The 16519-nt window shown below is 38.9% G+C and overlaps 1 protein-coding gene across 7 annotated transcripts in view; it reads left to right on the forward strand.

The window, feature by feature from the left end:
* LOC144001088 (signal-induced proliferation-associated 1-like protein 2) overlaps nt 1–16519 on the forward strand; it is a 97437-nt gene that overhangs the window by 54360 nt on the left and 26558 nt on the right. For all 7 annotated transcript variants that reach the window (XM_077495073.1, XM_077495074.1, XM_077495077.1 and 4 more), the window contains exons 9-12: nt 5140–5414; nt 12307–12561; nt 15027–15176; nt 16372–16475. In XM_077495073.1, the coding sequence (XP_077351199.1) occupies nt 5140–5414; nt 12307–12561; nt 15027–15176; nt 16372–16475 (784 nt within the window). The remainder of the gene's footprint in view (nt 1–5139; nt 5415–12306; nt 12562–15026; nt 15177–16371; nt 16476–16519) is intronic.

A 16519-nucleotide genomic window follows, 5' to 3' on the forward strand; every position in this document is an offset into this window, starting at 1 on the left:
TTGAACCAATTTAAGATGACAAATTGAATTTTTGACCAATTTAAAAAAAAAAAATCGCTTCAATTGGTAACACATGATTGAATTCAGTTAATCCAAAGTGAATCTATTAAATTTAATTAATTATGAGTTCATTAAACTTAATATATTCACTTTGGATTCATTTTGGATTGTTAATTCACTTTGGATTAAGTTAATTTAACTGAATATATTAAATTTAATAAACTCATAATTAATGAAACTGAATATATTTACTTTGGATTATTTTTGGATTGTTAATTCACTTTGGATTAATTTTGGATTAAGTTAATTAAAGTGAATATACTAAGTTTAATGAACTCATAATTAATAAAACTTAATATATTCACTTTGGATTAATTCTGGATTGTTAATTCAAGTGAATATATTAAGTTTTATGAACTCATAATTAGTGCATATTCATTTTGGATTAACTTAATTCAGTCGTGTGTTACCAATTGAAGCTTTGGATTAGGTTAATTTTGGATGAAGTTAATTCAAGTGGGAAAAAAAATAAATAAATAAATAATAATTCAAGTGAATACATTAAATTTAATGAACTAAGAATTCATTAAATTTAATATATTAACTTTGTATTCATTTAATTCAATTGTGTGTTTTGACCTGAAGTGATTTGAAGTTGGTCAACAATTCAGTTTGTTAATTTCTTAAATTGGTTCACTAATTTTCTTTTTAGAGTGTCAATAAAGGATTGTAAATACAATCCATAGTTTTTAGCATGGATTTAAAGGATTGATCACAGATTATCACACAACTGTTGGTTTGGTGTTGGTTTCCAAATTGCTAATAATCATTCTGGTTAGTTGCATTGGCTACTTCACAGTAATTAAGGCCTTTGTTGGCATAAATAAACTATGATGCAACTGAGACTCCATCCATTCATTTTCTATCGTGCTTGTCCTTTTTTTGGCTCATAACTCACAATTGAGGTGGAGCCTGTCACATCTGACTTTGGACGAGAGGCTCAGTGCACCCTGAACCAGTCGCCAAGCAATAACAAGGCATGTGTGAGGAAGCCGGAGTATCTGAAGCAAGCATAAAATGAACATGAAAACTCCATATAGTAAGGGCAGATCTGAGATCTGACATCCTTCTAATAATTTTATTACAAACACTCTAGTATCACCACTGTTTCCTTTCAAATGTTTTTTTGCCCCCAAATGAACAGTCCAAAGAGGATTTTAACCTTTCTAGTTATTTTTGGCTCAGTCATCTCTCACATTCAGCGCCAGTGCCAATTATTTAGGTCACATATTTACCGGAAGATGTGTTGCTCTTGCTTCAGTAAAGCCATCAGTGTAAAAACATCATTTAATGGAATTGAAGAGATTTGGGGCCATTTTTTAAATTGATAATGTTACAAGGGATACATTTTAAACAGGACACAACCCAGTTTTTGGGGAGGAAATAAGGTCACAGTTTATTGGGTCTGAAAGACTAATAGTAGACAACTATGGCGGCTGGCCCCTTACTCCTTTTCAGAGTAAAACATTTAAAATCTCATCTCCATTATGTATATTTTCATTCAGGTTATACTGTGTCATTCGGCGTTTAACACCAAATCAGATCATCTTTTTTTCTTATTTCCAAAATACAAACATGAACTGCACAATGAGTCGATTTATTTCTATGTAGTCATCTATGGCTCCAAAAAACGTTCAAACTAATGAATGGTATTGTTTCATTAGTGTTCAAATATTCCCTAATTTTGAATGTGATGCTGAGACAGGGTCAATAAACACCTGTTTGGTACATGTGAAATGGTGAATGTCATGATGATTGAATATAAAAGTTGTTCATCAGTGAATATTTGCACACAAAAAAAAAAAGAGCTCATTTTACATGATCACACTTTGCACCGAACTTGAACTATAGCACAGTTCTCTAGTGCTTAGAACAGAGAATAAAGAAATAAGGGGGAAATATATGCAGCCCAAGGACAAAGATTTTGCATAATGAAAAGGCCCCAGAAGATTCCAAAATTCTACAAAGTACTCACCTTAGTTAGTACACTCATCACTTGAAAGAACAGAGAAGGCCGTATTAGCATTTGTGATTAGCCAAAGGACATCTCCTCCTCATTGGCCATGCTAATCTCTCTCACATTTGCAGTGCTCTTGCCCATGGGATTTGTGACGGATAATTCACAAAAAAAGATAAGTACTAGCAAAAGCGAGCGGCTATCTTTGCTTGCCTGAGAAAATGTGAGTCAGTAAGGTGACACTGCCCAATTTAATCCAAATGTCCGTCTTTTTGTGCTGCAATTTGATGGAATCGGTTTTCATTGGAAGAGTTTTCAGACAGTTGAGCAAGAGTTGTGTTGTGAAGCAAATAGACTGGCCACTATAACGCCGTGCAGCCTGTGTGAGAACACCACAAAAAGCTTTGTGATAACATCCTGCTCTCCAGGGTGTCAGTGAGTTTGGGGCCTCATGTTGGATGACTGGATTTTATTGAATAAGTCTTCACTGCTATGTGTGGTCCTTTTCGTTTGAATTTCCTGCGTGTGCATGGATTAGAAAAAATTGGATTAGAATGATGAAAGCAATGATTTTCTTTTTAATATTTGGTACATATTGGTTTGCTCAATCTCCTCGGATTTGGATTAAGGGGTTGTAACATTTTAATCTGCTCTGCTGAGTTGTAATCTATGTTTTTCTTTTTCATTACAATGCTTCATTCAAAATGTATAGCCCTTGTGATGATTTTTGGTTCAATTTTCGGTTTCTGGTCACATGCCATATCATTAGGGATGTTCGATACTACTTTTTTTCAGGCCAATACGATACCGATACTCAGACCCTCAGTACTTACCGATACCGATACCAAGTGCAGATACCAGTAGTACATTTGATAAATAAAAATAAAAAAAATCACTAAAACAATTTTTAACAAAAATACTTCCTTTAATTTTGACAAAAAAAAAAAAAAAAGCACGGTCACTGTCCAATAGTGTTAACGCTCAAATTAAAAATGCTCTTTTAGTTTCGGATTCACAATTTTGAAGTATTTCCAAACTGGAGAAGTTTTGGTGAAAAACGCAGACATGCTTGTGGGTTCATTGATGTCAAAACAGGAAGTGATCTTGATGATGTTAAACTGCTGCAGGGTAGCGCCAGCTACAGGCAAGGAGGACTCACTCAACGTCTCCAGCATTGGTCGCTTTTACTCGTCGGCTTCACGAGTACTTGAAAAAAGGCTGGTATCGGCCCGATACGATACCCGGTATCGGTACTCGCCCATCCCTACATATCATAATGATGCTAATTGGCTGACGTTTGTGACAAGTCTATATTAAAGCCTGTCTGTTGGTGGCGGTGCTATGCTAAATGAAAGTTTATCTTCGAACAGTACTAGCTAGCACATAATGAAGTATGTTTGTTTAGTTTTCAACCTGTGACATTTTGTTTATAGTTTTGAGCAACATTTTAACATTCTTAAAGTGGATGTCAAATCAAAAATCGTCTTCACAATATGTTCTATGCGTCACAACTCGTCTGAATACAGCATTCCGATTAATGTTGAGTTTGTAGAATACAAATGAATTAACGGACAGCCATTTTGATACTTGCCCTCAACTGAAAATGACATCACAGGTACTCAGGGCTCAGATAACGACAAACCACGACTCACCTGTTTCCGAGTTAGGTCATGTGACGTTAGCTGGCTGAGCTGTGGTTGACCGTTTCATGAGCCCTGAGCACCTGTGATGTCATTTTCAGTTGAGAGCAAGTGGCAAAATGGCCACCCAATGGAGGAAAAAAATGGTGGATTTTACTGCTTAGCTAATTTTCCACAAACACAACGTTCATCAGAATATCGTGTTTATACCAGTGGTGTCACATAGAACAAATGAAGTGTTTGACTTTTAGCTACAGGTACTTGTGCTCAACCGACATGTTAACGAGGTCATTATGAAAAGCACCTGTGGCTAAAACCAAACTCTGGCTGGGCTTTGACTTTCTCGTCCTAGTTTTCCAATCTGTCTTTGACTTTGACTAGACTTCCCTTCAACTAAACTTAGGAGTAAGAAAGAAATTCCAATAAAAGGTAACAACAATAAAACATCATATATTTGACTTGACCACCACTATTAAGCATCTTTGGTGATATCACAATAATAACAAAGAAAGCCAAAGAACAAGCAAAGCATATTAGCTCAATTAGCTAATTAAATCCGCTGCGGTCTCTCAAAACATTCAGGTCAGTTGTTCTCTGGGTTTTAGGGTATTTTTCCTGAATTATACAACATTGTGGGTGTTAAACTACATGATTCCATCATTACTAAACTTGTCCGACATTTACCATGAGTTCAGTACAATGGACATTTTAGTTTTCAAATATTTTTTTGTCTTAGTTTTATGCTCCATAAAGCCCTCGTTCTTGTCCATTTGAGCACTCGACTGTGTGTGTGTCTATGAGCCAATGGGGAAATTAAGTGATCAACAAACTAGTAAATTCACATCATACCAAACTAATTCTGTGTCTCACTTAGTTGATCTGTAGTGGTCCACTCGCACAGCAGGGTAGGATTTCTGCTAGTGTGAGAATCTGGTGAAGTGTTGACAGGCCAAAGTCCGAGTTAATGTGTCCCTGAAGCCAGCTGCCACTCTGAGGTATATGGAGGCAGTCAACCACAACTGAACCGGGACTAATCTGGCAAGTGATTAAAGCTCATTGAGTGCGATGTGATTTCTTCTCCAGTGCTTCTACAGAAAACACTTTTGGGAAAGCATCCAACAACACAGTGCACTCACACTTGGAGTGAGACCTACGAATAGCATGGTCAAATTATGTTGTCAAGCTAAAAATAGATTGCATGCTTTTATGTGTGACCTCTTTTTTTTTTTGTGCTTTTACTTCTATTGTGATTCTGAACTGGAATGGGTTTACTGAGCATTATTTTAAGGAAATCAAGCACTAGTGTTAATTTGCGCAAACTAATTCTAGCATACAATTATGAAATGAATCCAAATCAATGTAATGTTATACACCAATTTCTCTAAATGGAGTCATTGCAATCAGATCTAATGCACAAAACGTTATTTATTTGCGCTCAAATTACACATAATTGTCAGACTGACATTTATTTTTTTGTTTAAGATCACGACCAGAGGCTGCGAGACAACCGAGATGACTTTACGGCGCAACGGTCTGGGCCAGCTGGGTTTCCACGTCAACTTTGAGGGAATCGTGGCTGACGTGGAGCCCTTCGGCTTCGCTTGGAAGGCGGGATTGAGACAGGGCAGCCGACTGGTGGAGATCTGCAAGGTAGCTGTCGCTACTCTCACCCACGAGCAGATGATCGACCTACTGCGCACCTCCGTGGCTGTCAAGGTGGTTATCATCCAACCGTATGAAGATGGGACCCCTCGGAGGTAAGAAATACAACTTTATCTTGTATTTGTCATTTATTGCTGTTTTGTTTTGTTTGCCGCTGTGCAGCTACACTGAGGACATTTTCGTGTTTGTGTATTAGCTTGACATTTCCTCTCATATCTGAGATAATTAGTGGAAAAAAATACTTGTTTTTTGCTTGATGTTGTTGACAGCTGCTTCCCCATGGATTCTCCCTGTTTGTTGATGTACCTGTGCTACACACAATCAGCATTTCACTCGGATAATAACTGGAAGAACATTTAGATTCATGGCTCAAGTCTTTCCGCTATGGTTCACTCTTGTAGATTGCTTTTATTTCTGTCCTCCCCCAGTCTTCTCTTCAGCAATTAGAGTGGGAGGGGCTGGCTTTTTGGGAACATTCACCCATGGCGAGACACCCTTTTCCCTGAAGTAGACGAACATATTTCCAGTGCTGTGATGAGAATAAATGGACTGTGAGAAAATGCCTTTTCGGTGCCATGCGATCACCATTATTCCATATTTTCTATCTCATTCAAATCAAGACCAAATATAGTTTCTCCCTAAAACTCAAGAGTATAACAGTATTTTAAAAATATTTCATGCAGTGACCCTAAATTTCTAAAAGGCTTCATCTCCCTATTTTGACACTCAGATTATCATCTGTTTTGTAGATGTTGCAGGTTACCACATATTCATACTCTTCTGTAATCATACACTTGTGGTTTGTTGCCATTTGCAACTAATTCTTAGGAATAAAGAATATGAGTATGAAGAAAAAAAAAATACTGTCCAGGAATTAGTGATATAAAATATGAGGACCACAGTTGTCAAAATTAATCGACAAGTAATTGATCGTCAAATTAATTAACAACTATTTGAATAATCAAGTAATCGCTTGGAGCCATTGTCCAAATCTTCTGATTTCAGCATATCAACAGTTATTGTTTATTGATTTCTGTAGTCCTTCGTGAAAGAAGGCTGATTATCTTCTGTGTTGAATCGAAATAAGACATTAGCAAATTTAAAAAAAATATTTTTAGTTTGGAAAACAATGGCCGAGCCGGTAACATAGTACAACATCAGTCCCACTTTTTTTAATCACTATACGAATACGAAGTACGAAATAAGCACCAATCACTGGCTAATAAAATACTTTTGTAATACAATTTATTGCAAAATTAAAATGAATCTAATTAATCGATTGAATAATTAATCGATTAAATACAATATTCAATAGTGACAGCATTAATGAGGACGCCTGAGGAAAAGCAACATTATTTATGTTAGCTTGATCGCTGATTTCGACTTTAGTCTTCTCATCTGGCAACAGAGCAGCAGCATATTTGTTTCTCCAGATGGTAGCCTAATATTCTTCCTCTGTGAATCCAACACGGCTGCCTCTCTGGCTGAACTGCTGTCTAATCCTCTTACCAAGATCAGTGATCATAAACGATGACAGTCATAATCGCAGTTCAGGAAAACTGAAAGTGTGCAAAACAATCATCCTACAAAAACTAGGGGCGGCATGGCTCCGTGGTAGAGTGGTTACAACATTGGTGACTAAAGCTCTTGGTTTGATCATTGTGCCAGTTTCAGATCAACAGCATTTCGAGCATGATTTTTTGAATGATAGATGGCTCAAGCAGGGCATTGGGCCCTAAAAGTCAGAAGAACATTATTCTGTCCATGCCTACAAGGTGACACGTTACCACACATACTGAATCCAGACGTGTCATTTGCAAACAGATGCATTTGGCAGATTAGTGGGTATTACTATAGAAGAACATGCTGCCCTGTGCTTTGGAGCTTTACTGCGGGCTATTCCCTCTGCTTGCCAAACACACAAATTGTCGCAGTCTCATGAGAACCAAAAGCATCCGTCTCAAGGTCTTGTGAATATTCTCCCAAGGCTCAATCAAATGAAAGAGGTCAGGTGAAGAATTGTGAGGTCTGTCTCTTTTTCTTTTTTTCTTTTTTTTTTTGGCTTGCTTCAATTTTAAGTTGCTTTATTCTTGCAGTCAACAATGAGTGCTCTGCTTTCTCCACAATCATCTCAAAAGAAAGGAATTCAGCTGGGGCTTGAAGGACCCCGTCAGTCCCCCGTGGCCCGAAGGATGGGGGCAAGCTTAACAATGGACTCGAGTCTCATGCCCGCGAGACAATATAACCGGCTTCATGCACCCCCTATACACTATTTGCATCATTTATATAGCTTCTTCATTTGGCATTTCTGTTATGTCAACGTTGATCTTATGTGACTTTTTTTTTTTTTTTTTTTTTTTTTTTTTAAACTGCGTATGTCTTAAAACCGGTATAACTGTGTCTGAAACCAAAGCATATATGGCTCTGACTGTATTTCTTTACACTGGGGCAGGATGTGGTTTTAGGCAGTGCAACAGTGCCAGAGTCTTGTCCATCATTGCGCCGAAATGTTTTGAAGATGAAAAAGATTAGCTCTATGGAAATGTCATGAAAGTAATGGCTCTTTAGAGAGTTTTGATACATGGTTTTTATATATATCTGAAGATAGGAATCCGTTTTATTTTATTTGCTAAATTCCTGTCATCCCCGGATTTAATGTTTATCTCAAATTAATGGGGGCTCAACCTGCTCCAGACCCCTGGATAACAAGTATTACAAATGACATTTAGATGGCCACTTATGACCTTTACTTTGAAGTGCCATCAGACACGTCATTGTGGATTTTGATCTGGACTCAAGTTAAGCCGGATTTCTCACTTCCCATGATGACACTGTGAAAGAAAACGTTGCTAAACAAAAACATTCACAACCCGCATCACAAATTGCTCCACTTAATCCCTTCACTTTCTATACAGGAGGCATTCTTTCCTTCAAATCACTTGGCAAAGAAATCCTTGAGACTTCTTTTTGCATACGTATTCACTTTGGAGCACACCTTCTTAATGAACCTCGGGACAATGATGCTCTACAGAGGGCTGCCGGAGGTCGTAACCTCTTTGGCTCTTTGCTGTGACAAGGACTGTGGGAAGGGATTAGCATGTCTTTCAATCCCTGGCCATGTCATTGAAGTGACGGCTCTCTGACTGAGGTCCAAGGTCCTGTTGTCACACTCATCTATTCTATTTGGTTCAGCGCCAATAGCTGATTGCCCCCCAACTGGCCAAGTGAGCGCTAATGTTGTTTTGGCAACGCCACTTTAAAATGGTTGAAACTGTGTCCAATAACTTCCTCCAAAGAAAGACGTGACAACGTGAGGGCAAGTTGTATTTGGCGTCTTTTCATCTTATGTAGGTCATTGTGGTCAAATGTAGGCATATAGCCTTTAATTAAAGCTGCATTAGCTTGTGGAGATCAAGACATTTCGTTTCACACCAGTTCCCCTCCTTTCAATTGGATGATATGTCTACCAGTCTGTTTTTCCTACACCAGGCTAAAGCTCAGTTTTAGTGCTGGTTTCCTGCTGTTTTGCCATGATTTATACACAGAAAGTCAGAGCTCCCCCCCTATACATTTCAAAGCAAGAAACCCTGGTCCAGTTTGATGATTTTCAACAGTCTGCCTGGCAGGCACTCAGCTGTAACATTAGATCATACCTTGTCACTTCTTAATCATTCTTGTGTAAAAAGCACAGCCAGAAACAATAACTGAGACCTTTCCTGTTGACAAGCTGTTCACCACATTTAGCCTTTGCGGAAGTGATTGTGTGTGGCAACCTGGCATTACCATGTACACACAGTTCATCGAGGTAATGAGTGGGTTCAAAGTCCCGGAGAAAGAAGTGTAACATTGTTGAGGATTTAACATGTTTTTTCATTGCCAACACTTCCTCCCAGCCACCACCATTAAAACAGTCGTATAATAACAGATTTTAAGAAGTCTGGAATAATACATCAGAGAAACAAATGTTTTTATCCTTTCATCATGTTCGATACCAGTTTTCACAATCACATAACCTTAAACATTTTTTGACAATACTATGCTATATGTGACCTCACTAGTCTAAACATAACATTGTGATTAATATTGCGTTAGTGGAATATGAGTTAAGCAGCAAAATCCAGCTGTTTTTGTCCATCTCAGGAGGCGTTTCTCAGGTCTCAGTTAACAACCAATCACAGCGCAGCTTCAGAAAACAGGTGAGCTCTGATTGGTTGTTGCCTGAGCCCTGAGCTACTGTGATGTCATCTTCAGCCGACAAGTGGCAAAATGGCCGCCCCCTGAGATGGATAGCCCATAGCCAGCTGAGATAGGCTCCAGCACCCCCCGCAACCTTTGCGAGGAGTTATGGAAATTGATGGAAAATGGAAATGTGTTCTATGCAGCCCCACTAGTAAAATATGACATTCTAGTTAATATTGCAGTTTGTGGAATATGAGTTAAGCAGCAAAATCCACCTATTTTAATCCATCTCAGGGGGCGGCCATTTTGCCACTTGCTGTCGACTGAAGATGACATCAATGGCCACTGAAACTGAAATGGTTAAAAATGGCTGGATTTTGCTGCTTAACTCATATTCGACTACTGCAATATTAACCAGAAGGTCATATTTAGACTAGTGGGGCTGCATAGAACATATTATTGTCCAAAAAAAATAATGGGGGGTTGACTTCCCCTTGAAACATTTCTTCACAATATTACTATATTACTGACAATATACAACCCTCACGAGTCTAAACATGACTGATTCAATATTACATTTGTGGAATATGAGTTATGCAGCAAAATCCATCCATTTTTGTCCATTTGAGGGGGCTGCCATTTTGCCACTTGCTGTCGACTGAAAATGACATCACAGTTACTCGGGTTTCAGGCAATGGCCAATCAGAGCTCACCTGTTTTGCTGTGCTGAGCTGTGATTGGTTGCTACCTGAGACCTGAGCAACTGTGATGTCATTTTTACTCGACAGCAAGTGGCAAAATGGCCACCTTCTGATATTGATAAAAACAGCAGGATTTTGTTGCTTAACTCATATTTCACTTACGCAATATTAACCAAAATATCACATTTACGTAATGGGAACATGTCACGCCTTTTTTTAATTATTATTATTATTTTATTTATTTATTTTATTTTATTTTTTTGGGGGGGGGGGGCAAGAGATCAGGTCTAGAGATCTGAACCACAAGACTACCAGTCTCCTCATCTCCATGAGGAGATGAGGGGACTGGTTTCATACTCGAACCCTATGTTTCATGCTACATACCGCACATGAAGTCAATCAATTATTCAAAGCTTAAGATCCGAAGGATATTGTTCATACCATTGCATTACGTCACCATGATGGGATGTCGACATTGGCCATATGGGTGTGAACTGGCAGATGCAAGAAGTGGAGGATGATTTTAGGCATGGGTCGCGTAGCACCCACAGCCTCACTCAGTTCCCAGTTGTAAACAACCAGTCAGTTATGGTCCAGGTTGATGAAAGCATCTCACTTACATGGATTACTTGTCCCCTTCACAATCAGTCAATGCAACCCTCCTCAAACCTCTTTGTTTGTACTTGTGACCACAGTAATGTATACAGAGATTTCTCCCCTCAGTGGATTCTGGAAAATGGACTTTGGAGGGGTAGGCAAGTGCAATCACGAGGTTCATGCTTCAGATGATTGTGGAGAGCTTGCACAACATCCAGAATGTTTAACCCTGACCCATCACCCTGTAATCCCTTTCCCACAAATATACACATAGCCCACGCACCATCATTAATGGTGCATGAAACAGCATCCTAGGTTCATCTACTTCAGTGATCTTCGCTGTTATTACCAATAATGGCATTGAAATGACCATGGAAAAGCCCCCTTAGATTGTCAGCTTTATTGTAAGAGGCTGAGTGTGGATGGATGATGCAAGCACACGTGTGATGGAGATGGGGATTTTAGGGCCTTCATAGTAAAAGCGTATATGACCCACTTAATCATTGCAATTATATGTAATTGTATTGCAGAAAATAAAAAAAAATACATTTTATTGTTAAACAAATTCAACTACCAAATGCAGACATCATTTAATAGATGTGTTATTATTATTATTATTATTATTAGGGATGTTCGATACCACTTTTTTTCAGACCGATACTCAGACCCTCAGTACTCACCGATACCGATACCAACTGCCAATACCAGTAGTACATTTTGACAAATAAAAGAAATCACTAAAAGATATTTTTAAACAAATATATTTCCTTTAATTCTGACAACAACAAAAAACAGCACAGTCACTCTTCAATTGTCTTAACGCTCAAAATAAAACACAAAAATGCTCTTTTAGTTTAAGATTCACAATTTTGAAGTATTTCCAAACAGGTGAAGTTTTGGTGAAAAACTGCTGCAAGCTAGCGCCAGTTACAGGCAAGGAGGACTCACTAAACGTCTTCCCCCTCTGCCACCGGTCGCTTGTACTCGTCTGCGTCACGAGTACTTGAGTACTTGTAAAAAGGCTGGTATCGGCCCGATACCGATACCGGGTATTGGTACTAGCCCATCCCTAATTATTATTATTTAGCAAATTATCTTAGACTTTATTGTAGATTTTTCTCACATTAAGTATGCACTAATTTACATGTTAATAAGGCTTTGATGTTCCATATTATTAGTAATCAACTCCACAGAGCCTTTTAGCATAATGTTTATGTTCCATTTCACTGCTCTCTCCAATCCTGTTTTGCAGAGTGGTGTCTTTAACCTAAAATAAAAAAATAAATAAATAAATGAAAAATAAAAGGGCAGTAAGCCTCACAGTTTGTATACACTTTGCTAATTGGTTATCAGAAGCAAATAGATTCCTCTTATTGATTTTCTGATGGCTTTAGATGAGATGGATGATGGAATTGTTAAAATATGAACTGCTAATAGCTTTTACTCCACTAGTGGCATTAATAATTCCTTATGGCTTCCCCTTAACCGTCTTTCTTTAACGTCTTCTCAGGGGCTGCTCTGAGCTGTATCGCATCCCCATGGTGGAGTACAAAGTGGACAGCGAGGGCACACCCTGCGAGTACAAGACGCCCTTCAGAAGGAACACCACCTGGCATCGGGTGCCCACGGCGGCCGGCGCTCCTTTGTCCAGAGGGTCACCCACTCAGGGTCCCGATCGCCTCCAGTGTCAGCAGATCCTGCAGCAGCATCAAGCCGCTATCCCACGAAGCACGTCCTTTGATAGGAAGTTACCGGATGGATCCAGGTACACTCATTGCCCTTCCACTTTTTCTTTAATTTGTTGATTGTACTGTATACATCAGAACCACATTTCTCTTTCACAGTAAGAGTATCGTATTTTCCGCACTATAAGGCATTATAGTCCGCACCTTCAATGAATGACATGTTTTAAAACTTTTTCCATATATAAGGCGCTACAGTAGAGGCTGGGGTTACGTTATGCATCCATTAGATGGTGCTGCGCTAAAGGGAATGTCAACAAAACAGTCAGATAGGTCAGTCAAACTTTATTAATAGATTACAATCAGGTTTCTGACAACTCCATTCACTCCCAAAATGAATAAACAGCTGTTTTATTATTGTCTCTGAGCTTAGCTAGCGATCCAAGATGGCGGGATCTTCTGCGCATGCGCGTCACCGATCGTGCAGGGTCACCGATAGCGTCTTGACAGCGAGACCTGTTGCGGCTCAATATTGATCCATATATAAGGCGCACTGGATTATAAGGCGCATGGTCAGCTTTTGAAAAAAATTAAGGCTTTTAGGTGCGCCTTATAGTGTGGAAAATACGGTAATTCTTGATATTAATGTGGAGTGTATTTTGTAATCGTGCAGCAATTGATGGAAAAAAATGAAACTCATCAAACAGTGCTTTTATGTTGGGCTATCGCATAAATATGAATGGAACATTTTGAATTCACTGCGTCTCATTCATCTCTTTTTGATGGGAGCTCCCAGTCTAATTTTTCCACTTTAGGACATCTCCATCCAACCATGTAAAGCAGTGATTTGTTCATCCTAATGAAAGCCCCACAGTCATGATAACCTTTCCACAGTGTCAAAATGACCTCCTGTGGTTTTGCTTGTTCTGACTGTACTGGGATAACGGGCCGCCTCCTCTGCCTAATCACAGTGTCTGTCAGTGGGAGCACTCCATTTTCCATTCTTTCTTTTACACTGTGTATGTATGACTCCCACTCCGCGCTCTCTGCGCCCCACTGAAGAGAAAGGTGACGGGGACACTGGCATGGCACAACTCATCTCAGCCAATTACTGCAGAAACAAAGAGAGAGATCCACTCTAAACCATCAAATGACGCAGTCCTGGAGGAGTGGAGGAGGGACAGGAGAAAATATTGCAAGAAAAATAAACCAAATTGTCATTTTTAAATAGATGTGTATTGCAATGCAGCAGACAAAATGTTTTGGGATTATTTATGTATTTTTATCAGACTTAATTAATAATTATACACTCTAAAACAGGTGTGTAAAAAAAATAACCCAATTTGGTTTAAAAAAAATAAAAAATAAAAGACTGATCCACTACCTGGATCAATTTGACTCAAGTTTCTGTGTTGTGATGTGTTGTATTGCAAAAATAATTGAGTCATCTTGTATAAAATAACCCCAAAGGTTGGGTTGTTTTGTATAAATAACCCACAAAATTGGGTTATTTATTTGCACAAAACAACCCATAAAGATGACTCATATTGAACCAAGTTGTGGTTCACACCATTTGTCACCAAATCAGTTTTGTTTTTTTGTTTTTTTACCCAAATGTAGTTTAGTTTAGTTTTGCTTTGTTTTACTCAGTGTAATCAAATGAACTCATTCACTCCCAACCATTTTCACTGAAGCAAACTCCCTTCGCTCGCTGCTGTTTTTCTGAATTTTGACAGTTTTTTTATTTGATACATCTGGGGGAGGTAAATTTCTATCAATCTGTTTCTGTTTTGCAGCAAATAGCATTTAGAATAGTTCCATCAATATTCGCAAATCGGTTTAAAACTGGGGAAAAGAGCTTGTTGCAACATGGCCCTGGTTGATCTCTTATACTCTGCTGCCACCTGCTGGCCGTTTTTGTAATAACTGCCATTGCTTCAACCGTTATCTTCAGTTCAGAGGCTGCATCAAAGCCTTCTCTATGCTCTAGCATAAAAACAAAACAAAACAAAAAAACGTATAAATACATCTTTGGTACACTGGAAATATTTAAAATAGAACGTATTTATACGTCTTTGGGAGCAAATGAGTTAATACCTATTTTCATCAGTGCTTAGTGGTTAACATGTCTGCCTCACAATTCTGAGGTTCAGGGTTTGAATCTTGACTCCGATCTTCCTGTGTAAAGTTTGCGTGATCTCCCCGTGCTTCTATTTGCTTTTTCTCTGGGGAACATTCCAAAAACATGCTTCTCAGGTTAATTGAAGATGTCAAATTAGCCATGGTAATGGTTGTTCATCAGCATGTGCCCAGCAAATCGCTGGCAACCAGTCTCGCATCCAAAATCAACTTGGAGAGATTAGCTAACCCGTGCCCAAAATTAGGATAAGCATTATGAAAAAATAGATGAATAATTAGGCCATTCTCAATGAATAATTATTATTTTTCTATCGACAGATTTTTTTTTCATGCAACCTTTGTATTAGATGTCATTTGTGTAATTTATTCATGTGCACACTCAGATTTTAGCCCTTTTTTTGTTCCTCAGAACGGTTCAGGATTTGGAAAATCCCCAGGTTACATCCTGTAACAAGGGAGACCAGCATTACCGCAGCTCCCCCAGTAACCAGTCGTCCTCCAGCGACCCGGGACCTTGCGGCAGCAGCAGCTCCTGGTCCCAACAGCCTGGATATGATGGGTATGTGACCATACAGCCTTGTACTTTGGAGTGTAGAGATAATCAAAGCAGATTTCTTTTATTCCCATAAGAATAATAATAATAATAATAATAATAATAATAATTTATTATTATTATTATTATTATTATATAATTTATTATTATTATTGTTATTATTATTATTTCTACAAAATTGTGTGTGTTTTTAAGATGGGGGAGTCTGATTAGAAGTGCAGTTTCATCAGGTGTTTTACCCAAAAACACTGTTGTTCCTTTGTTGGCTAATGTCAGTTAAACAGAGTGGACTTGAAGTTGGTTAAAATTGCACTGAACGAATGAGATACCATTGGAAACTTTAATTAAATCAGCCTGAAAACTTTCCATTCACAGCGAATGTCTACCTGAAAGATCAATGTCCATCCTCTGAAAAAGTCATCTCAGTTAGAAAGCCCAATGAAAAAAAGAAAGCCGAAACTTGTGTTCTCAGAACACTGAAATTAAACGATAAAACCATTGCTAACTGCAACTGGAGTAAGAACCTGTATAACTTAGAGAGGGCACTCCAAACGTCTACTTCTGAAGTCAATTAAGTCCAGCCCAAGAGACCAATAAGTTGATATTTTGTTGCGACTTCTCTTTCATCACAGTGTGTCGGAAAATGTCATGTCATGCTCAATATGCAGACCTACCAGTTCTCAAGCTGATACTGGCACATGAGCAGAATGCACCAGAGACCAATATGCTTCTCTAAGAGGTTACGGACCATGACGCGGAGCTTTTGCTCCAAGCTGCTGCTTTCCCTGTCAGCAGCCTCAAACGAGCCATAAATTTGCAGGGATCCGGATAGTTGTGGTCCGTCAGAGCTGACACCATGCAGAACAGAACAAGACACATTGACTAGTCCATTGATCTCCAGCCAGGGTCGCCGGGAGAAATCACAAGGCAGCATAGCCGCAGCGCACAAGACGGAACCCCTATTAGCTCTAATAGCTTTAATTATAAACACTGTTGGAAAAATTGGCTCCTCTTGTTCTCAAGAGCAAGATAGTTCCTGTAATGCTGAGTCATCTAAAAGGTCTTTTGTTTGCTTCTGTGTTCTGAGCTGAAGTGTTTCGGCTCTCACTGATTGCGCGTTAATTGCGGAAAATCTATTGAAGCCTTTCTCCTTGTGGAACACAATGCTCACCACTTCCTCCACTCGTGTTTCTCCCCGCAGATGTCCCTCTCCGATCCTTCATGAGCATGCAGGAGACATCCAAGGGGGCGATGGAGACATCCACAGGGAGCGAGAGCCCACTCTGGAGAGGACCAGGTCAGCAGGTGAGTGCTCGAGCCGACCATTAAAGCAAAGTAGTCTAGACATT

This window comes from Festucalex cinctus, chromosome 14 (assembly GCF_051991245.1).
Source record: "Festucalex cinctus isolate MCC-2025b chromosome 14, RoL_Fcin_1.0, whole genome shotgun sequence".
Classification (NCBI taxonomy): Eukaryota; Metazoa; Chordata; class Actinopteri; order Syngnathiformes; family Syngnathidae; genus Festucalex; species Festucalex cinctus.